The sequence below is a fragment of the Cottoperca gobio genome, chromosome 6 (genome assembly GCF_900634415.1).
Source record: "Cottoperca gobio chromosome 6, fCotGob3.1, whole genome shotgun sequence".
NCBI lineage: Eukaryota > Metazoa > Chordata > Actinopteri > Perciformes > Bovichtidae > Cottoperca > Cottoperca gobio.
In genome coordinates, this window is record NC_041360.1 from 11,184,762 (window position 1) to 11,209,123 (window position 24,362).

General features: G+C 41.2%; 1 protein-coding gene across 1 annotated transcript in view; it reads right to left on the minus strand.

Moving 5' to 3' along the window:
- ldlrad3 (low density lipoprotein receptor class A domain containing 3) overlaps nucleotides 1-24,362 on the minus strand; it is a 78,213-nt gene that overhangs the window by 45,198 nt on the left and 8,653 nt on the right. Inside the window, exon 3 of the mRNA XM_029434652.1 lies at nucleotides 5,090-5,236. Coding sequence (XP_029290512.1) covers nucleotides 5,090-5,236 — 147 coding nt within the window. The remainder of the gene's footprint in view (nucleotides 1-5,089; nucleotides 5,237-24,362) is intronic.

Below are 24,362 nucleotides of genomic sequence, written 5' to 3' on the forward strand. Positions count from 1 at the left end.
TCCCATTCAGTGCATTGGTCACTGTTCTTATCACATAAGCACACACACTCCTAATCTTAGCAATCCCTTCCCTACACGTGAGTGTGAGCCTTGATATCTAAATCATAACCAATCTGTCTCAGGAGACTTTTTAGTTATTTCCACCCCTGCTGTCTTTGAGAACTTTGTCGTTGATAAGCACTTAGCGGCTCTTTTGAACTCGATATCTCATGAGCACGTTGTGGAGGTCAGTAAACAAAAAAACAAAGAGCACCATTGATGTTGCTCCAGGCTTTGGCTGTGGTACGACTGCAGAAAGCAATAATGTGATAATATTCCAGTAATCCACTGAACTGAATTCATTTTGCTCCTAAATGTTGTGAAGAGCTAACAGGATCAATAAACAGTGCATCAGATAATGAACACTCCAAATTGTTGTATCCCTCATTGTTATGAAGTATAAAAATACTTTTAACGGACTAAACATCAACCCTCTTGTGTGGGCCTCCAATTTGCTGTCTTTCCCGTGTGTCTTCTAGTGATTGAATGAAGCGGGCCACGAGTGAGAGTTGCTACTGGCCAATGCTTTTCAAATAATGTACAAATAGATCAGGTTGCAGCATATCTTATTGCATTAACTATGTTTGCTTAGTGGCACAGGTCACAGGTCACAGGTTTAATATGTCTATGTTTGGTGACTTACACTTCACAAATTGTTTTGTGTAAAGTCAGACTATATAACTGTTGCTGAACAGCACCAATGTGACCAATTAAAGAATAATGGTTGATGCTAAAAGCTCAAGTAAAGAGGAGTCATCAAGTCAGCGACAGTCATCTGAATTATGCTAACATTGGCTACCATTAGCTGCCGGTTATACCAGATCAAATAAGGCTGTTGCAGCAAAAACCTCAGAGAGTATTGAATGGAAAAAAGGTTCATTGTATTTATTATGAATTCAACATCTTATTTGAAAAGTAATACAGTGTTTATTTAAAGCATAGATTCCTTAGAAAGAAGTCATAAAAGAACATCATGTGACCCCTCAGATATATCTTGAGACCTCTTTCAGGGGTGTCAAACTCAATTACAGAGAGGGCCAACATTAAAAACCGGGTCAACCTTTATGGAACAGAATAGACATATAGACATATTGGACAATATTCATATTATCCTTGAGTTTGACCAGGTCTGCTTTAGGGGGTCTCGACCACCTGGTTGGGAACCATTGCTCTAAAGGAAAGGAGGGATCAAATAGCAACATCCGGGTTGTGACTGGAAACAGACATCAGTCCTGCATCAAATACATATTGACGTAAAACTTCATTTGGAGCCGAATATGTTGAGATGAGTCTCCCTTCAGTGCGGTTGATGTGCACTGATCTTTATTCTTTAAGAGCCTCTGGCTCTGCTGTTGGCCCGTCTCGTTAAATGCAGAACAGCTGAACTCGCACAGAAGTTTGTAAGTGTAGAATTCTAAATCCATGAATTCCTCCACACAGCGAGGCCACGGCTTCAGGCCGCTGGACCACTAGTTTAGTCATTTCTTTGAAATGTGCTTCTCTGTATTTTCTCTCTCTTCCAAGTGCATTTCCGTCCCCCTGTCTTTGAATGCCCATTTCTTGCTTTATACATCATGTCCACTCACCCTTTCGGCCAATGTACGCATCTCTCCTCACTCGCCTGCTCATACCCTGTCCAGACAAGGGCAAAGAGGCTAATCCTGGCTCTGAGGCCCAGTAAGCTCAGTCAGCTCTCCTCCTCCTCTATTCTGTCAGGATCCATTTCGTCTGACACTCTCGCAGGCTGTCGTTATGGACACCAGAGAGCAGGGTGGTACTTTTGACCTCTTTGTGTGAGGAATTAGTCAGCAGCCTAGCTCTGAATCATTGCTTGAAAACCCCTCAGTCCTGCCAACACATATACATACAAGCACACCCACGTAGAGCAGATGCTTAATAAGGGAGATTCTGTAACAACTACTGATATGTTTGAATCTAAAATTCAGTTATGTGGTTCAAAGCAGAGGTTACGCACAAAAAGAATTGGACTTGATTAAAACGATCTATAGGGAGGTACTGGCTTCGCACAGCAGGACAGTAATACAATAAGCTGCATCTTTAATGCAATAAGACTCTGGCTGGAGATATTGCGTCTCTTCTCTCAGCTCAGACTGTTATTTAAGAGCCAGCAGAAAGTATTTACATGACTTAAGTTGACCCTTGTGCTAGAGGCGACCGGAAGAACAAACAAACAAGAGAGGAGCAGCGGGGCTTGGGAGGAAATGATAAGCCGGTCTTTTCTAGGTGAATAAACATTCCCCTGACCATTCGAGACCATTCTCCGCCTATGAGGCGTAGCAGACTGGGACTCATCTACAATGAATACATAAATAAATAACAGAGGCAAGCCACTGCAGACCAGGTTTACTTGAATGTATTCTGAACTTCCTCCCCCACTGATACCACTGGAATAAAAATATAGTCAGGTCAACAAAAAAGGCGGAAAGAAGTTTATTTCTGCCAGTAAAAAAAAATGTCAGTACCACCGCAAGTTCATGTGTGGGTGGTTCAGTCTTGGGAAGCACTTTCTCACTGTTCAAATTTTTAAACATTTCATACAAGTACAAAAGACAATCTTTCCATGCTCCGCTAAGGAATTTGCAAGTCCAAATGGATTTGTTCCCTGTTAGCTACAAACAATAACAAAAATCTCATTAATGAGACACCAGGGATATGTCAGAACATACAGTATGACCTTAACCTCAGGCTCTGCAGAAGTATTCCTTGGATCAGAGGCGCCCACATCAGCACAATCTGCTAGCTAAACAGCGTGGGCTTAGAGGGGATCTACTCGCTAACTTCAGCTGTCTTCTGGTGCAACTGTATGTGGTAAGAATAGAGACTGGTCCTGGAGCAAAACATGTACCAGAGAAATGTGTAGGTTCGCACATACATAAAGTTAGTGTGTTACAAACATCCACATTGATAAAAATACATCTTCTTAGAAACCTCTCGACAGAGGACATATTACACATTTAATATCCTGTGGTGGTCAACACTGCTCTGCCTCCATAGTAATGATGTGATATCAAAGGACAGTGGCCACACATCAGCAGATACACTGTGTTATTTCCTACTTGGTTATATAAGAGAGCGAAAAGTCAGCGTTAGAAAAGTCATTTCTACTATCTTCTGAGGAGTCTGCATTGAAACACACGCAGCTCAATGACAGACGGAGAACAAGATCTCTATCAAGTCTTTCATGTATCATCTCCCTCTGTTAAATATGTATATATACGACCATGAGTGTGTGTTTTCTTAGAGAGGGGTGTCTAATTATGATTGTACTTGCAGAGAATCCAGTACTGCGGTCTCAAAGCTTCCAGGCATTGTGTTCTCCTCAGATAATAGACATCCAGACTTCTGCTGTAGCAACCTTAATGAGTCAGTCCTTTCTACCTCCTCTCCTTCCGTGACTCCGTCATCTCCCTCTTGCTCGAGCTGTCTGTCTGTCCTTGCAGAGCTCCTAGTGGAGCCAGAGGATTGTCCTGGGGATTTTTTGTAAAGCAGTCGCCGGAGATATCGACTGACAACTAGCCAGTTATTTGAGTATAATAAGGCCCACTTATGCCAGAGCAGATAATGTAGACGTTGACAACAAACACAAATAGTCCTCTGATAACCGGAGAGGCAGGCTGAGTCTGATGCTTTCTGATAACTTTTATCTGTAGCGTTAAAGCATGTAGTGTCAGACACAGACAAAAAAGTCTTGGCTGTCCGTAGGTTCAAAGGAAAAGTACTTGAAGTGGATTTGGAACGTAACAAACTGATGCGGGAACTGCATGATTAGATGAAACAGGAGCAATTAATGTATCTAATTCTGTCTCAATGCATCATAATATTATGTTTGCAGGTCTGACAGTTTAAGGCCATTGAGTGATGAGAATCTGGGGCACAGAATTCATCCATCTAAGTAGTGTAAGACTTTCTTTTAAGTTACAAGGACGTCAGTAGTAAAGGTGAACTAAAGGATATAGTCTAGGTCATCTCGTGAATGTTCCTATGTATATATATATAACATAAAACGACCATGGCATTAAAAACTAAAAAGAATACTACAAAGTTTAGCTACATATGTGGGCTGTGTGCGTCTGTGTGCATGTCATGGGACACAACTTTGTCGAAAGCAGTGTGCCTGTTCCCTGAGCTGCCAACAAGAGAGAACAGTGAGAGAAGTGACTGCGAGGGGAGGAGAGGAGAAGAAAAGAAGAAAATGAGAGCGGTGACAGAGTGGAGGAGAAAACATATGGGATTTTTTTTTTTGGCAGGGATTTAGCTGGGTGAAAAAGAAATATCTGCAGGAATATGGTTATGCTTTTATAATTGGAAACAAGCGTCTGTGAAGCAAATTACAAGCCAAAAGCCAAAAATCATCAGATGAGATAGAGGAGTGAAAACGGTAGTGTGAGGCAGTTAAAGAGATGAAAATATCGAGAGATTGGGGTTTCCATTCAGTGTGGCGGGGCCTCAAAGTCAATCTTCATCAGCAATCCCATCTTTGTGTGGAGCTCTGGCTGCGGCGGGATGGGGAAGAGGAGGAGCAGCAGACAAGAAAGATCAAAGCCAACGAAAAGTGAGTATCAAATCTGAACTATTACTGTAGCCTTACAGTAGAATTATGCATGCGCTACTATTCCTGCGCGCACAAGTAATCGGCCTTTGCTTTGATGGTATTAAGTCTTGCCCTGGTGCTAAACTGGGGCCGTGGGTTTGTCAGGGAGGAGGAGGGGTGCTCGCTGTGGGGGAGAGGGAGTGATTGAAGAAGGAAGTTCATTTAAGTTGGCAGAGAATTTGGTTTAAATGGCCCTTATGGCTCTATGTGTTCGGGATGGGAGAATGCTGGATAGAGAGAGAGATAGAGATAGAGAGAGAGAGAGAGAGAGAGAGAGAGAGAGAGAGAGAGAGAGAGAGAGAGAGAGAGAGAGAGAGAGAGTTCAGGAGTTGAGAAGACATGACGTTACGCTAAATAGGCTATCTGGCTTCATTGCATTAAGGCACAGCTAAGGGCTGAAAAAAAGGAATCGTATAATAGAGTCTAAACTGAACTTACGACAGCCTCTCTCGTCGCTCTTGTCAAAGCAGTCGGGCAATCCGTCGCACTGCCACCCGCCTGGGACACACTTCCCATCCCCGCACATGAAGATTCCAGGGATGTTGCACTCTGTGGTGAAGTTATTCCCTGGGAGCTGCTGGCTCTCTGGTTTGTAAAGAGATAGAATGACACAGGAAGAGAAAGAGAGAGGACAACAAGAAAGGGATATTACAATCTCACTCCATGAAGAAATTAAACAGGTGGCGGGATATTGCATTGCAGCGATATCCATCAACATAGTCAACATGGTAGACCGTTATTATCTCCATTTTTGAAGGATAGAAAAGAATAATGAGGGCAATGGCTCTCTTTAAAAAGCTATATCAATCTGAGGGCAAATAAACAGAGGACAATCTCATGAATACAAAAGCAGAGCAGTTTGTTTCAGTGTTTACAGCACTGTGGGCGTAAGCGTCAAGTTTAGAGCTGGGCACTATCATAATTGTGCAGATAAGGGAACAAACACCAAAGAACACTCACATACAAACAAAGCACATATTTATGTTTTGGACATAGATGCACAGATACACGCACACACCAAGCAGAAATAAACACAATCAGCAGAAAGCATGTGCCCTGAGCTTGTTCGGGGCAGTTGACGCAGTGCAGCTGCGGTATAATGGGATGGAATGTGAAACATGGCCTTTTGGCTGAGGTTTGACACTATGCGGTGAAGAGTTTAGCTCGTAAACAAAACTATAGGGTGGTAATAAGGAGTTCCAAAGAGACCGGGGGGGGGGGGGGGGGGGGGGGGGGTCACTTTCATGCTGCAGTGTTGAAACTGGGTTCAGCTGGTACAGGCCACTTCATTACACGCAGGAGGTGTACAGTACCTGCAGCTGAGAGGTGTGGGCCTTTAAGCCTTATGTGACCGTGTGGTTAACCAGTAAATTGAGTGATTGGGTTACACTTCATCATATCTCTCTTTCTTACACGTCTCCATTGTGAAGAGCAGTGGTGTGCACATGATAAAAAGGTGCTACACTGAGCAGTTACATCCATATAGTCATTACCAACTGACCATTTAAACATTTTTCACAGGGATGCATAGGCAATAAATATATTCGACTAAAGTGTTTAAAGAGAAGATGCTGCTTCGGTTCTTCCAATATTTCAAAAATAAATCAGATAAATGCATTCACTTAGTGCAGCGTTTGTTTTCTCTTTTTAATCATTCAATTCTCGACGAGGCAGTATTCATTACTGAGGGATCCATTGTACTACGGTACAAATAGGAAGCTTTGACCTTTGAGAGTTTGTGAATTAATAACCAGAGCTCACAGGTTTGCAGTTAGCTCATATTCACTAGATGTAGCCAGTTCCCAGAGTATAGCTGAGTAACTGACACATAGAAATCATCTGTTCTTACATCACCCTTCTCCTGCTGCTCTTGTGCAGGTTGTGGAAACTATGTAAAGATCCTCTCTTACATGAGACAGCACGACCCTTCTGATCCTCTGTGGGGATGATGCAAACCGCTCTTTTGTCTCTTGCAATAAACAGAAGGGGAAGTGAGTGATGAAGAGAAAAGGCTCTTGTAATTTATGAGGACTTGAAAGCATTCCAATTTTTATTTCTCATTGGTGGGAGGATCCGCCAAACGCAACTGCCGATGAATACATGCAATGCAAATTGTTAGTGATTACTACCTTCATAAAAATAAAACAAATAGTAGACTGTTTGTGCCTGCTTCTTAGTGTCAGCTGTGTGGTATAATATTTCAGTAAATAGAATAACACTAATCCCAATGGTGTTGCAGAGGCCATTTCTTGTAGACAGCAATTTGCCAAGGTGAGCCTCTTAGATATACAAACAGCCATTCAGGTATGTGCGAAAGCTACCATCTCCCCTGGCACTTCCCCTCCCATCCTTGTGTGTTCCTTTCTTCTTTCTTCACACTTTCAGAGAGAAATAGAGGCAGAGGAACGACGACACAGTAACGTCAGAAGTTTATCACAAATCCAAAAGTACACTCTTGTTACTTTATCTGACTTGGTTTACATCATTGATGTAATGTTATATTCAAAATAATTGTATATAAAGCTATTTTTGAGAGTGACAAGTGTGAATTGTTTGATATTTTTTTATTTCTAGAGAGTATCTTAAATTGATAAGAATCTAGGACAGGCATATATAAGGATTAGGGCATGCAGGCACAACATGAACATTCGCCTTCTGTTCAGAGCGAAGGAACAAAGAAACATTTGCTTCTGATGAAAAAGATCATTTGCATATTTTCTTTGAGTTCATATTAAAAATACCGACTACTACTACTACTAATAATAATAATAATAATAATAAGTGAATTGCGCATCACTTTTAACCGCTAACGGCCCCGTCTCAAGGTCCGATTCACAAAAGATATTTCAAACACACACATACAGTTTTGCAGCTAAATGCAATTTGACTTTTTTTGTGTCAGATTGCAACTAATCATGTGGCAAAGTATAAATGTTGCCTTTGCACCAAGAGCACAGTGAGCAGAACAATGGCAGAGAGAAAGAAAACATTTACATTTTAGACAACGAGCTACATATCCTGACCGACAAGAACGAGAGAAACCGCATTTGGGATTTAAAATCAGTCAGTGCATTACAGTTCCCACCACCTATCTGAAGACGCTAATAATTACACTGTTACTGCGTGTGGCTATTACCGCTGATCTTTCTGAATTGGACTGTTTTTGCAATGAGGCTCATTTGCATAGAAAGGAGCCATATTTGCGCTGAATGATACATATTATTTCATTTAAATATGTGCAAATAGCACAGGAGCTATTTGGTTGGCAGAACAGTTAGAAGGTGCACATCTCCCTTTGTGGGTGCTTTGAGAATTACACACTTTCCTTTTGTCCTATTCTTTGCACATTTAGCGGCTGCAAAAGCCTCGTAATTCTTTAGTGAATTTGCCTCAAATGCTATAGCAGCCTCAATGAGAGATAACAAACCCACACATAAATGTGATTGGGGCCACTCAATCAATGCTAATGTAGATATACCAACTAAACAAAAACTTTTTAAATGTCCATTCAGACCCAAACAGAACAAGCGTAGGAGGGAGCCATGTAAAATGACTTCAAAGAGCTGGCAGTTCGAGAGGCATCAGGTTAATTGGAGAGTTGCTTTGAGCGCATGAGAGAGAACGAGAGAGAGAGCACAGAGAGAGGACACAGTGTGTTGTGTGTGTCTGAGAGACGTCCAAAAAGAGTGGATAAAGAAGGATGACAGCTCATCTTTTCCTGTGAGTCTCTGACATCGCCAATAGCAAAACCTTTGCAACGCTTCGTGCCTCCAGGTGGTGAGCTCCTCTTTTGGCAGGCTCGAACACAACTTATTGCTATACCCCATCATTCTATCGCTAGAGTACAGCAGTTTACTGAGGTAACAAACATGCCCAGCTCATTACCACAGTAAGTGTGGCTGCACAGCTCATTACCGACTACTCTATGAGCTTGGTAACAGTAACAATAACGCACTACTGTTCTCCACGGGCACTGCAATGCTACCAAGGTTACCTGGAGACCGTTAATGGACATGACAGTGTCCATGCACAGTGACTCACTCATTCATATATGCTTTTAACTATTATGTTGACAATATCTTGGGGGATTTTGCACAGCTGCACAAAACTGTTGTGTGCCACTGTGGCCACACAGAGGGTGTGTGAGGGAGAACTGAAGGAGATAAGGCAGGGATGACGCTGGACGTCTATGTATCTTGCCGGGGGAAGTGTAGACCAATTACTCTGGGTAAATATTGACTATACTATCCTTGCCTCTCCACACCTGTCCTCTGCCTCCCTCACATATCCACCCTCCACCATGCCTGTGTCCACTAAGGCCCTATTTAGACTGTTAAACCACAGAGTGTAGAATCTTTCCTGCATTAGTTGGATACTTTTATAACTATAATGGCCCTCAGAGAGCACGGACCTCCGCCAAGTACAATTGTGCATTCACATGCTCCTCGAATGGTCCCATTTCCCCCGAGTTGGGAAGTAGTTCTTCTGACTCCGGTGTGTTGATGAGTTTGAGTTGTAATGTGAAAACAACATGGACGCTACAAAGAAGATGTTTTGTAAAAAAAAAAAAAACATGGACAGCTTTTTCCAACTTGAGTGGGCATTCATGTGAATTTACTAAAACGGGAACAAATGTTTCTGAACATTTTGACACCATATTAATGCATTAAAAATGCCCACACACAGATGTTAACGGACGTGAAAGATCATTTGTATATCTTCCCTTTGATTCAGAGCCGCTTCAAAATGTTATGAGTTCTTCCTTGTCCCCTGCTACACCCTTCCACCAAGGAGTTGTTGAAAAGCAGGCCCACAAACAGACAATCAGACAGACACACCGAGCTGCACACCTCCTTGGTGAGGTAATGTGCTACTTCCAAGAAGTTTCACTAGTTCACTGGGTGAATTCTTCTCTCTCTATCTGTTTTGCTCAGCTGCCGTTGCTGGTTCCCTACAGCTCACAGTATATAGAGTGCACCTCTCTTACCTCAATTATCATTTGAAACAAAAATTAACTGCCAGCATAAACATAAGTCTTATTTCCCAGTGGTTCTGAAGAATACTGAAATCACATTTGTAATATTTTTTGCAATAGTTTCTAGAGGCAAAGTCACCCCTAATGCAATATGTCCTCGTCTCATGTTGAGGCATAAGTGTAATGCAATATGACTGTGTTGGATTATATTCAGAACATAAGGGCACTATGTTCTATGTAATATCTATGCTATGCAAATATGTCTTTATTGCAAAAAGCTTTTCTACTACTTCACTGAAAAGTCCATTCTCAGCCTATGTACACATAACACTTCTGTAAGTTGCATATTGGACCATGATCAGCTCTCAAACTACAAAATCCTGCTTGTGTGTTATTAGATTTAGGGTGAGGACGGCGAAACTTTCCTCCCTCAGCAAAATGTGGAAACAACCTTCTAGTGTCAAACGTTGCACCTATATTATTCTGCACAGTGAAGGTCAAACATGCTAGAGAAGTAATGCAAAGCTAAACTAATTGATGAATCCTGTGCAGCTTGTGACCACTAGTAGTGCTGTAGAGCAATGTTTGTTATGCTTTACGAGGAAACAGTACAACATTTTATCAAGTGAGTAACACTGAAACAAATAACTCCTCGGGGAACCTTAAATCAAAACAAGCATTTCTATGTTAAAGCAAGACATTCTAACACATCCCACAACAAAATACAATCATAAAATAAAAATGCTGGAGATAAGTCTAGTCCTTGAGTAAATGATTATCACTTTTGTTTTTTTGCGTGATTGGAATTGGAAAGATCTGTGTACCCACAATCTCTTAAAAAGGTTGTTAATTATTCAATATCTTTGACCACTGTTGCCCATTTGAATGAGCAAAAATCAAGCCGATGCATAACTGGCAAGCTTCCAACTGTTATTCCATGATTTTCCAGGAGTACACTTCGCACATAATGATTCTGGAAATGATAGCTTGGAGACTTCAGTGCACCCTAAGCAATTCTCTGATGCAAACATGGACCGCTCAAGGCAGCCTACGGTCCAGCCACCCACATGAATATTTTTATACCAAATGTCAGCATGCCGCCCAAACACTGGACAGCTAATTTTGTGCTACGTGGAGTTAATACAACAGCTGGACAAGGAGTCACATAAAACACGTATGGAATAAAAAGGTAGAGGAGTAATAAAACAAAACAGAGAGGTGGACAGTAACATCATTTTCTACCCTCAGATTCCTAGTAATAGCTGCCCTAAGCGAGTTCTATTCCCCGTGCTCTGCACATGAAAGGTCAGTGATATAAATCTATATCTCATCTCAGATATATATATATATATATATATATATATATATATATATATATATATATATATATCTGAGATGACTCTTGGCTTGGCTGTTACTGCTTTAACCCCATCTTCCTCAGCAGGGTTATATATCTGACCTGCATTGATTAGCCCTGGGTGAAAGGCTGAGCCTTGGATTGAAACAACTCCAGAAAATGTCTTGAGCTGCCTTTGTATACTTTGTAAACTACAGTAGAAGTGAAAGTAATACAAAGCCTGTCACTATCAATATGTCAATATCACAATAAAATGTTTATAGATGGGAGTTCTTCTCTAGAGGAAAATAATCCCACATCACCATCACCATCATTTAACCTCCTCGTTTTGCACCCAAACATTCACCATACCGTCTAGAACAGTCTGAAAAGGGCAAGTCAAGATACATTGCAGCCTCGTAGTGTCAATGCAAATATGGAGGGCAAGGTCTGCTTGTCTTGGAGGATAAATGAATCGATATGGCCTAGCTGCGAACAAAAAACTGCTTTTTTCAGGTTCAGGAAAGAAACTTATTTTTCAATTACACACCACTCTTAATGGGCTGGCTACACAAGCAGGCTCTGAGGAAAAGGGGGAGGGGGGGGCTGATTTGGCTGTGTCTTTCATTGTGTGTATGTGGCAGAGAGTGAGAGAGGGGGAGAGAGAGAGATAGGGAGAAAGAGCTTCCCAGAGAGAGGAAAAGATTCTCCATCCTGTTCCTTCTGCTCACTGAAGCATCCAGTATAAATAAGCACTCGTGCAAAAACCTGGTCTGCATTAATTAAAAACACCCTACAGACAGACAGACACATAGGCATGGCAGCATAAGCACAGAGCATCAGAGCAAGCAAGGCCTTAATGGGCAGAGATGGAGAAAAAGTCAGTCATGCATGAAAAAAGACAGTAAACCCTGAATACTACGGGCTCCATTCAGGCCTGTGCCGTTGTTTAGCCCTCTTCTGCCTCTAACAGCCAAATGGAAACTATTTTCTGGAAGGGTATTTTGTCAATCTGTGTGTTAGTGTGTAGGGGATTCATCACCTGCTATGTAGTTACTTTATTTGTGGTGTTAACCATGTGCAGTTACAGTATGTCCATGACTAGAATGCTAAATGAGCAACTGAGCCAAAGACCCCACAGTTTTAGTCAATTCTAATGTGAGAAGAATATAGCTTTTAAGAGAGGTTAGATTATCGCTATTACAAAAAATGTACTTCACTTAAGATTCAAGTGCAAATACTGATTCGGAAAATACAAAAAAAAAACGATTATGAATGTAATTAGGCTTTAAAAAATGCAAAGTCAAAACTCATTAAGGAAGTAGATATTAAGTCCTGGAAGGCAAATAACACTCACTCACATTACTAACCTGTGATACATCGTCATGAAAATATATTTATTAGACACAAATTTTAGAGATATTTGATCACAAATTTCTCTTTACACGCACCCACACACAATTTGGTGCAGTGGGGGAATGTGTTCACACACTTCAAACACCTCGCACCCCCGTTCCAGTGTGTCACAGCTGATATTTGACTGTGATAATCTGTTTAAGTAATTCAGGAAACTGAATGAGTGATTAAAATAACTATAGTATAGTTGCCAAAGATGCAAATTAAGGTGCATTTGAAAGAAAGAAGAGTAGAAAAAGAAACTGGTATTAGATGACTAACAGCATGGCACGATGGAAGGTAAATCAAAAGTTATTTTACTGTTTATGATGAAAACATTAAAGGCGTATCTGCTTTATAAATAAACCACAGGATTCAGGATAATCACTTTGAAATTTAATGAGAAACAACAAAGCTTAGCAATTTGGGATAATTACCAGCAGGCAAAATAATAGATGCTGAGTTACCGGGTGTAGATGGCATTCAGTGTAAGAGCATGGATAACAATAAGCACTGTGTGTGATTGTGGCATCTCTGTTGGTGGGTTGCAGACAATCCTTCCCTAGACTACTGGTACACTCACTATGGAGGCTATACTGGTTTACTGTAGCTTTTAACGTGAGAGACAAGAGAGAAATTGTCAAAGGGTTGATGTTAGTCAGAACTCCTGACAGAGACTCTGTTGTTCCCAGAGTACAGGAACTTGGATATGAGAGGCTGAGACAGCTGACATCATACCTGCTCTGTATTCTTCTGATACACTTCTGACATCAACATGACAACAGCATACAAGCACTAACCACAACTTCATCCTTTAAGCATTTTTGCATTCCATCTCAATTTATTATTATTTCACACTATTTTCATCGTTGACCCTCCATTGTACATTTCACTGGCCAGTGTCATTGACAGAGCTAAGATACACAGCAGCACTGGTAGCTGCAGCTTTACAACGAAGATCAATAAGGCGAGCAACACGAGAAATGGTGTGAGAAGAGGTGAAAACTAAAAGCACCAACACATAAAGAACATTTACAGCAAACTGTAAACTAACTTTCACCTCCAAATGAGTTGCTTTAGTATACTTTTTGTTAAACTGTGGACTTGTTTAAAATCGTGACCGCACAAGATCTCAGTATTAACATTGGTCGTGAATAGTGGGAATGATGGCCAAAACTGTGAAGATCAAGTTAATTGTGCTCTTCATCTGATGAGGATTTAGATTTAGTTTATGATTTATAAGTTATGATTTGATATACAGGTCACAGAGTGAAGGCAAACGCCATTAGATATCTAAAACTTCTTGATTAAACCAACAATATTGATTTTGGTGACAATGCTCAAAAATGAGCTCAAGACTCGTCAGTGAGGCTCTTAGGGGCTTGATCCATCTTATTATATATTCATGCTCTATCTCAGTCTTTCACAATCAGCTTTACTCTGTTAACTATGCTATGTGATCGACTCGATACACTGTGTGCAGCTATAGCTAGACAGAACGAAGGCTTATACTTATTTACTTATGCTTACTTAGGCTTATATTGGTTTTAATATGGGTGTGTTGATGCAATAAGAGTGTAACAGTGCTGATAAAGAAAACTTGCAACGATTATGTTCTATTAATTGTGCGATTTCCCCCCATTCTGTCTTCTAGTTTGTGATACCCAATTCCACATACACTGCAGTAGTCGTCACTGCGATCCTGGAGAGGGCTGCAGACAGACCTGGACATACCTTTCAATGCACTTATGCAGTGTATCAAAATATAAAACAGCACTGGTCATTTCTGTCTATAAAGAATTGTCTGTGTGTGTGTGTGTGTGTGTGTGTGTGTGTGTGTGTGTGTGTGTGTGTGTGTGTGTGTGTGTGTGTGTGTGTCACATACTTTGCTGGTGGACCTGGTGATGCTTACAGTAACATTATTTAGCAGTTTGAATATTTTATCTCATGTGTTTGATACAAGTAGAGCATTCCTATGAAATGCAAATGTTACATTCATATATTTTATTCATAAAAAATGTTTTCGGGGTACCATGCATATATATCCAGAGAGAGATAGAGACAGAGCATAAGAGGCATACTGAGTAAGAAAACTAAATAATCTTTACGAATCCTCCTCCACTCACTCAGCAATACTGTGCTTCTCACACGACACTTAAAATGTTCATAATCACAAAACAGCGCTGAGCTTTCCGAGCCACGCACACATTTTTCTGCACAACTAATGACATACACATTTCAGTACACGTGTGCCAACATACTGAGTGCCGAATACATGCTGAGTTTAATGTTTAACAATCACAGACCACGAGCGACACACATGCTTAGAATTAGAAGTTAAACTTCAGCTTTCAAGTCTTGTTAGCTAGTTACTTAGTTACTGTTCAGATGGGAGAATAATGGGAGCAGCGGCACAGCTTTGTTGGATGTGATGTGGTGCGCCGCTGTCCCTGGATGCACTTCAATATTTGCATTTTCACTCATTTTAGAATTTTTGATTAGGCAAAGGAGTACATGTAGGTTATTGAACATGTTTTAGTGTAAAAAAAACAACCTATTAAACAAAAATGTCATTTAGAGTGCAGAGTGTTTTCTTTTATATATTAAAATGACACGATCTTAGATAAGTTAGTCCCTTCTCCATGTTAAGTCCAAGTTCAAAACTTTAAAAAGAGGAAAATGAGACTTGTGTTGACTTCACCACGCTGAGAAAAGACATTAGAGTTCAAGGACCTCGAGAAAAAACACCCACTGTCAGACAAAATCTAAAATGTCTTTGGCACCAACCTCACAAGGACAGAGCGGTTAATTCTCAACAGGATCGGCCACAGCACTGGTCAGCACTCACAGGTATAAGCCCAATCCCTCTGCGTGCATCTGGAGAGGAACAAACAATGGACCACAAGCTTGTCCTCTCTACAGGCTAAAGCAGGATTAATCTTCATCCATGCAGCACGATAACGAGGCAATTGTTTGTCTTCGGGACTTAGCATTTGCTGTTTCATGAAATAAGGACACCGGCTCTCAAAGCAGAAAGTCAGAGTTAATTCCTCAAGGAAAGAAGACAGAATACAAGCATAGTGAGGAGCAAAACATCTCACTCTAAGTTGTGGTTTGTATTGTCATCAAGTAAAGGCAGAGGACGATACAAGAAATGTTATATAAACTCACATATATACAGTACAAAATATAAAATGGCAACATCCAAATGCATTCAAGATCTCAGAGGAAACATTATACAATAGTTATTTTTGTTTTTCTGCATTGGATCTACATCAAGCGCAGTGCTGTTTACAGTCAACATGCCTGAATAAATGGAGGTTTTCTAACGTCCTATGGCTTATGGTATTATCACAGATATTGAGGGATAACTGTGATTTCAGAGAGCATTACTCAGAAAACAAACAGCCTTTATTTCCTCAAAACCCCCTTGTAACTAATCCAAACACACACATAAACATATGTGCACATGCACGCTACACACAACATTAAGCAGGCTGCACCACATGGATTTGCCTGAAGATAGTTTTCTGTGCAGTATGAGGCTGTGTGGGTTTCTCAATGCCTTCCAAGCCTTCTGTTGTCTGCATAGAAATGCAAACAAGATTTGGTCAAGTAAAATATGAACTTTGGTTGTGTTTTCTTTCTTACTTCAGCTACCATTTCACTTTTGCCTACAGCTATGGAGCCAGTGCTCAGTACTTTTCTTCCCGAGCGAGATAGTGACCCCTTGACCTACCGGCATTAAGTGCTTTCCAGCATTTGTGAGGATCGGAAGAAAAAGCCTTGATAACAATATAAATGAGTTTTAAAAGGCTGTTAACAGCAAGTTTATTTCTGGTTTCAGTTTTTCCACTCGGATGTGGCCACCCAGCGACTCCTTGGCATCTAGGAGGGAGGGACACAGACAAACCCTCTTAAAAGCCTCAGCCTTGTTAAAGAGGCTGCATTATTGATAGTGCATCTGTCGGCTGAAATAGGACCAGAGTGAGGAGAGAGAGAGAGAGAGAGAGAGAGAGAGAGAGAGAGAGATAGTACCAGCTTGAAGAAACCAAATATCAGAGGGAGAAACTGGAGAAACTGTGACAAAAGCAGACGCAGTCGTTTATAGATGTGCATATTGTGCATAAAATGTGTCAATGTCAATTTCATCTCTTAGTTTAACATTTAAATTAAATTCAAATCCTAATAAAGCTTGCATGTGTACAATCTCAGGTAAAGATTGTGGCAAAGGGAAATGTCAATTTATGAAGGGTAATGGGAGGGTCAGTGGAGAAAATAAACTCTGAATGGAGCTGCAGAACATAGTGGCTGTATATATTATTAATGTAATATACAAATTACAGAGGTCTGTTCAAGTAATTCTATACAACTGATTCCCTGAGGATATTTATATGTTCTTATTTATGGGCACATAAAGGTTAATGGAAACATAAAAATGCATACTTTGCAATCAAACAGGCTGTTTGGCAAAATGAGCACAACACTGATTGTTTCATTGGCCTCTGTCTTGTTATGATGATATAATTTTGCAGCCTCTCCTTTATGAAATAGACCTTGCAATGACTGCCTGATACTGCCTTTAGATCTTTGGAACGGTGATTGGCCAAATTAGCTTGGCTCCACTAAACAATGCCCTATTAATCACACTCTGGTCTACCCTTAATCTGGGATCACAGATCACACTGAGCTATAATCCAAGCACTGGTTTATTTAGGCTTCTTATGAGTCCAACTCTGGTTAAATTAAAATGGAGATGAAAACATAAGTGCACTACAATGCGAGCTCAATATTGATTACATAACATTCAGCATGGTTATGTTTTGGTACACAAAACGACATAGGGCACTTTATCAGAAAAGTTTTTTTGTTGCAGTTTTCTTTTAACCACTTGGGTTTCAGAGAAGCAATTGTCCATCTAATCATCTAAGAAATGAGAGTGCCATTTTTAACAGCATCCCAGCCTATAATATCACCTTGGGATTACCTTCACATAGAGGAGAAGCTGATGGAGATAGGGGGAGGAAGGATGAGGAGTAGAACGATGACAAATGTGAGATTTGTGGGAAAGCTTATCACAACATTTAGACAAATAGCGGTCTTATTTGGCACAGTCATATAAAATGAGACATACAAATGCACTCATAGTATGAGCTCAGAGATGTACGCACAAGGTACACACAAGGCATGCGACACAAATATCTGCTAATTGGCTTGAATTCCTCATCTATCCCAAACAAACACATCTATTCCATTAATTCTGATTCCCCACATTTGGCCCATCACCGGCACAGAACTGAATGTCAACACTCCCCTGCGTCTCTTTCATCATGCAGTCGCAGAACACACCGGTAAATAGCAGACACCCTTCATCTACAGTCGCGCCACGGGAGCCCTTACTGGGCAAACTGGCATTTCCGTAGAGCCAGCCAGATAGTGAGGAATGATGCAGACAGTGTCACAGAGGGAAGCTGTGAGTGCAGACCTTATGTTACACTTGTGACACTTTTGTTTGCTTATGGTCCAATTGAGCTCTGAACATAACTGGAGGAAAACGTCTGCAATCAAATTCTTAGTAAAGACATTGCTTCACATAAGGTAAAACAAAATGTATAACCCAGTTATAAAGCTTAACTACTATGGCACTCAGAGAGCAAAGACCTCCGCCAAGGCCAATGGTGCATTCACTTGCTCTTCAAAAGGTCCCATTTCACGTGTTGGGAAGTCGTTCTTACAACTACTGTGTGTCCATTAGCTTTAAGTAGTAATGTGGAAACAACATGGATGCTACAAAGAATATGTGAATGTGTGTATGCTCAGAACAGTTTAAACAACACGTTGATAGCTATTTCCGAGGTTGCTGTTCCGACTTGAAAGAGCGTTCACGTGATTGTCGGGGAATATTTTTTCTGATTATTCCGACACCACGTGAATGCAGCACTAATGCCCTATCTTGCAACGTTAACGATAGTGAAACATCATTGTTGTATTAGCCTATCTGATTCGGATCCGCTCCTAAATGTAATGGATTCTTCCTTGGCCCAGTCACACCCTTCCACCAAGATTAATGAAAACCGGCCTGTAGTTTTTCTGTAATCATGCTGAAGGACAAACCGAGCCAAAAGCATACCCTTCTTTGCGAAGGTAACTAGCTTTATAGATGCTAAATCTGCCATAAAATGAAACGCAGAAACTCAAATGCCATAGGTAAACGAGTCGAGAGTATATTAAATTTCATAGGAACAATGCTTAAGAGATGTAAATGTAACTATTAATTCTTGTCAGTAACACGCAGGCTGATTATTAATCGTGGAGAAGATGTACTATAGCTGAGAGTATGATAAGAGGAGCAAGAAGGAGGAGAAAGAGAAGTTGCACCCTTTTACTTAAAAAGTGCCTGGGGAGAGAGAGATACAATGATGGAAGCAGGGAGCACTCACCAAAAAAGTCTTCTAGTCTGTGTATTAGCAAGTAATGAGCTTCTAATTGTGTAGCCAGGCCATGGAGTCACTGCAGGGGTTGAAAATGAGTGTGAATGAACTATATCTGCCATAAAAACTGGGACAAAGAGAGCGTGAGAGGAACAGAAAGGGAGCACAAGGTGAGTGGGAGAAGACATAACGGGATTTTAGTTAGAGCAGTACATTAAGGAGAAGGGGTAAAGGGGGATGATAGGGGGCAATACGTTGGAAATGTTTATTTCAACAGAATGCAGATGAGGGAAAAGGGTGCCAGTGGCCGTTTCCTGTGCTCTCTCTCTCTTTCTCTATGTCGGTCTCCTCTCTCGTTTTCTCTGTATAATATAATATCTTCTCAACCAAATGGAAATGAGTCAAAATGGTAATAAGTCAAATGGAGGGCCTTAGTTCAAAAGGTAGCAGGTGTGTGAATAGTTCCCATCGTGGCAGCTGATGGTGTAACTAAAGGTCATTGCAATAAGATTTCAGTCTATGTGCTGTCTGTAAAAGGCCAACTTAGACATAGTAGCTACGTGGCAGGAAAATACATGAACAGTGATGAGAAAGGTCACGAGAGTACTAGATGACCTACTTTTTCCCAACTGGTAATTACAGTTGGGGTAATTAGTTCACATCATAGGGATGTCATGTTCTTACACTCTCTGTAAAGCTTTTGTCTCTCCACTGAGTGATAGAAAGTGCATGCGTGGGAGATGTTTGTGTGTTATTCTGTGTGATCATGAGTTGACCGCGCACAGTATTTGTTCATCTTGATTCATGTTGACGCAATGTCGGTGTCGACAACCCCCTGTTGTGTTTCCTGGTTGCCACTTAATTCATCTACGCTGGTGCGCCTGCTTCATCTAGCTCCACTTCTCCTCTGAGAATTTAGCTGCATTACTCAGACCCATAATTCTGTTAAACTCACTCTCACACAGAGCCCCAGACCTTGATGTTGTCATGGTAATGGCTAAAAAGTGCTCTCACCCTGTATTGAGATAAAGCTTCATGCGCTCATAGGGTTATGAATGTCAACCATTTCCTTCTCATTTCATAACATGTCAGTGCTCCTGATGCTATATAATACATGCAGACTCACGGTCAGAGCTGCAGCGCCATGACACCTCTACGCATCTGCTGGGTCAATATCATCATTTACTATGACATTGTTCCACTTGCTATATTTTCTCATGGCCCTTGCTCCATTTGTAAGCAGGAGTGAATGCAAAGAGCGGCGCTTTAGCGGCTTGTTGACCAGGTGACTGAACGTGCATCAGTCTGCACTAGCAATTAGCGCCAAAGCTCATTTCTCTTCACTGCAGCCACACCAGTGCTGTCTTTGGAAATGGAACGAGGAGTGGTGGTGGTCGTTGGTGGGGGCGGAGGCGGCTGGCCTGTCAGAGACACACTGCTCAAAGTGCTCTGCACAGCACCGGAAAAGACACCAAATCAAATGAAAACAAATGGCCTCCCTCTGAAAGCAGCTCCCACTCTTTGGGCTTGGTTTTAGAAGTTTCATTTCTTTCTTTCTTTCTCGGTGGTTTTATTTACTTTCATGCGAGTTTGTCGTGAGTTAATTGGGTTTGGTTCCAGACTCTGACTGGTGCTGATCGGAGCTCACCTGCAAGATGGTCAGTTAAAGCTGCACATGGTCTTATGTGGTAATGTGTGTGAATGCAGACTTAACTTACAGTGTGTATGTGCGTTCATGTGTGACTGTATGTCTGTCCTATGATGAATGTACCTTCTTCCCCCTCCCAAGTATCTGCTCAAGTGTGCACCCTTTAGTGTATCAACAGTTATGTTGCGTGTTTACACTTCTCCCATAAAATTATGAGCGTGTGTGTGTGTGTGTGTGTGTGTGTGTGTGTGTGTGTGTGTGTGTGTGTGTGTGTGTGTGCTCGTGCAATGAATAATGTGTGGCTGGCTGCAGAGGTCAGTCAAGGAGAAATCTATCATAATCCATCATAATCAGCTGCTGTGCTGTTCCTTCAGGACAGATGAGCTCCTGACCCATGGCGGACACGGTGGAGATGAGAATCACATGAGGGTGAAATGTGACGTTTACCAGCTTGACTGGTTTCTGTAGAAAACCTTTATAACTTTATCTGGAGCTACGTAGACAACGCGAGCAGGTCAAGGAGTCTACAAAAGCATGTGACTACTGAGGCAACATTTTTTTGTGAAATGTCTTTCCAGCGAACGCACGTTTATCATTTTGGAAATGTCACCTGGGAAATGTAGCTGCATCAGAAAGATCACATCGCCTGTTTGATGTTGTACTGATGGAGTCATGGACATGTCATTGTCAGTGTATGTGGACATAAAAATATATGCTCTTTAACTATTTCATTTAGTTTAATTCCCTCTAATTAAAACCCATGAAAATTAAGATGATAACTTTGCTCAATATATTATTATTATTTATTTATTTTACCCGTTTCAATAGTTTGCTTTGATTTGGATGAAGATTATATTGTTTTCCTAGTTCCAAATCTACATGAGGAGATTATTTATTACAAAGACTAGTGGAAGACTAGGAACAGGTCAGGAGTCAATTAAATATACTTATGAAATACATGCGTAATTACAAATATATACTTTACAATACACACCTCTTATTATCTGCAGCAGAGCACACTGTCAGGACATGAAACGCCTTGGATTGTCATTACACAAGTCTCCAGAGTGCATTAACTTTTGAAGTACATTAATACAAATCTCCATCAGACTCTTGAAAAACCCACCAATCCTTCATTAAGTATCTGGAGTCATTAGGCGCAGGACGGCCGGGCTGACATATCGTCCTGGGCATTGAAGAAATTAATCAAATCTAAGGCCTGCAGCTTCTCATTAGAGAAGGCTGCACAGAGATGGACTCAATTACCATCTCTGACACAGTAGACCCTGGCAAGACTAATGGCTCTGGCCCAATAATGACCTAAACCAGGCCTGAACTTCCCGCCCTCTTCCCCACTCCACTACCACTTTCATTTGCCTTCCCATATCTCTCTTCTGCTCCCCCCTGTTGAAAATATCAGAGGGTAAAAATGGGTCTCTGCTTTCCATTCCTGAGGGGCAGGAGCCCTCTTCCGTCTTGGTATTCATTGAACAAGTGTAAAGAATGAATTTTGTCGCCTAGGGCTTCTGCCAAGACATGGTTGACAGGGAAACGGCATTTAGGCAATTAACATGGGTTTTGCATTTGATTTTGGCTGGCGAGACTGCCTCTGTAAACAGCAGGCGGGATCAGGTGATTAGTTCCTGTGAAGATGAGCGCCTCGCCTCCCCTGGTCGCTGTCCAAGAGAGGATTACCCTTTGTATATATTGTGCATACACACAGCACCTTATACATACACAAACACACACACATACACTGGCTCTACTAGAGAAGAAAGAGAAAATGCATGAGGAATCAAAGAGAGTGCACAATTTAAGCAAGGGGCTGACAGCTCAAGGGGTTAAGCCATGTTTGTGGCATGACAGAGGTGGAGTCATGTCTCCTTTCACACATTAACTTCCTGCTTCTGCATCACTTCACCTCTCCTCCTTCAAACAGACTTCAAATCCTCCCTGCTTGCCTTGACCCTTTTATCATCCATTTAACACAGAGACTAATTCTTTGGATTCAGCTCCATTTAATGAGCAGGTTTTCCCGTATGTAATAATGGTAAATTCAATATCAATATCAAGGGGTCTTGAGTCAAAGCACTGAAATTAATTGTGACAAATAGGCAATTATTTCAAGTCAGCCGAATTGAGATTGATCTTATTTGTTCCTGTATGCACTCGCCTGGAGGAGTAGCTTCAAGTGCATAATAGCTTTTACATCACTAGATTGGAATTTCACCTGAGAGGTTGCTAAATCAGATGTGTTTCCGTGTGAGTGCGCACGCAATAATAGGTGAAGAGAATACTATTGGCACTGTCAACCAAATGTCAATGTGGTTTGAAGAGAAGGGTGGGTCACATCAACCCCTTGCACTTTTCCCCATGGATAGGAGTGGATATCATAATAACTGAGGGTTTATCTGTCTTTTGCTACTGCTCCGTCATGCCTGGCCAAATACATGTGTTCTCAGAATTAAGATTCTGAAATAAGACACATCGTGGCATGCAAAGATCTCCCTGGCACAACTATGGCACGCAATCTTAACACTAAAACCTGGAAAATTATATGTCAGATTACTATCAATAAGACATACAGCTATATTATATTTGGAGGGGGGAAAGAAAATTCAGTGCAGTCTGCATATCACTGAAATTTCACACTCTACGGCACCTCAATTATAATTGTGAGTTCCAATTCGGCAAATGGCTTGTTTCATGAGCCAACATTTCTTGTGCGTGAGTCTTGGACTTAGAGTGTACCCCTGACCTATTAAGCAATCCTAAATCACTGTGTTGTGTAATAGAAAGAGAAAAAGAGTTCCACAAAAGGTCTCTGTAATCCCAAAGATTAATCTAATCCTGCAGATAAATGCATTAGCAGCAACGCCTACAATGCTATTAAGACAATTTGCATATTTATCACAAGACACTGAATGCTTACGTAATCACACTTGGCACGCAAAAGAGAGAAACAGGGAAAACAAATGTATGTGTGATTGCAATCAAAACATTTTACCTAGGATTAGATGTTCGGAAAAATGCATCTAATTACAGCATTCAAAGCTGGTGGATGGAGTTGGGCCACTCACTGGAATGATGAAACTGGCAGAGCTGTATCACAATTACAAAAGAATTATGCATGAGGCTAAAGGTGCATCCACACCAAACATTAGTGCCGCATAATCATCAACGCAGACATTTGGCAGCTGATGTGAACAATCTCTCTATCAGATGATAAAGCATTGGGCAGTAATGAAAATAAACACACTAAAAAGTACACATCAATGTTCTGTAAATATATAGAATGTTCGGGACATCATCTCCTTTTAAACACTCGCCAAACATTAGAGATCCTTCTAAAGGAAAAACAGTCGTTTAATGAGAGATCCTTTATTTTGCATTCTCATCCATCGTCATCCCAGTGTATCAAACCAATTCAAAGTCACATGAAGATCCAAATATGTGAAAACACACCCGCACCGTGTATCTTTTCACCTGGGTCGACAAACACACAAAGGATCAGTGGCCATAATGTGTTCTGATGTTTTCTTTGGGATTTTGTTGACCTTTAAGGTAATGTTTGTTTGGTTTGACAGCGTGATGCTGAAATTTCAGTCCAAAATAGCCTGTCAGTGTCCACACTGGCTGCCACAGTGGCTGTGAGACACAGTACAGCAAATGACTGCTGATCACAGGGGACAGCAGGGGAGCCAGTTGTCAGCCTGCCAGGGTCCGTTCACTGTCTGACAGCAGGCAAGGCAACACAGGGGACACATAGAGCGGGTCGTTCTCCTCTCAGAGGGGGCACCGTGGATGAAGATAGAATTGGGGAAACCAAGGTGACCGGACAGGACAAAAATGAGCAAATGTGCTGTGTAAGCTTTAAACAAAACAATCCATAACTCTATAGCTGTGTCCCAATGTAAGGTTCAGAT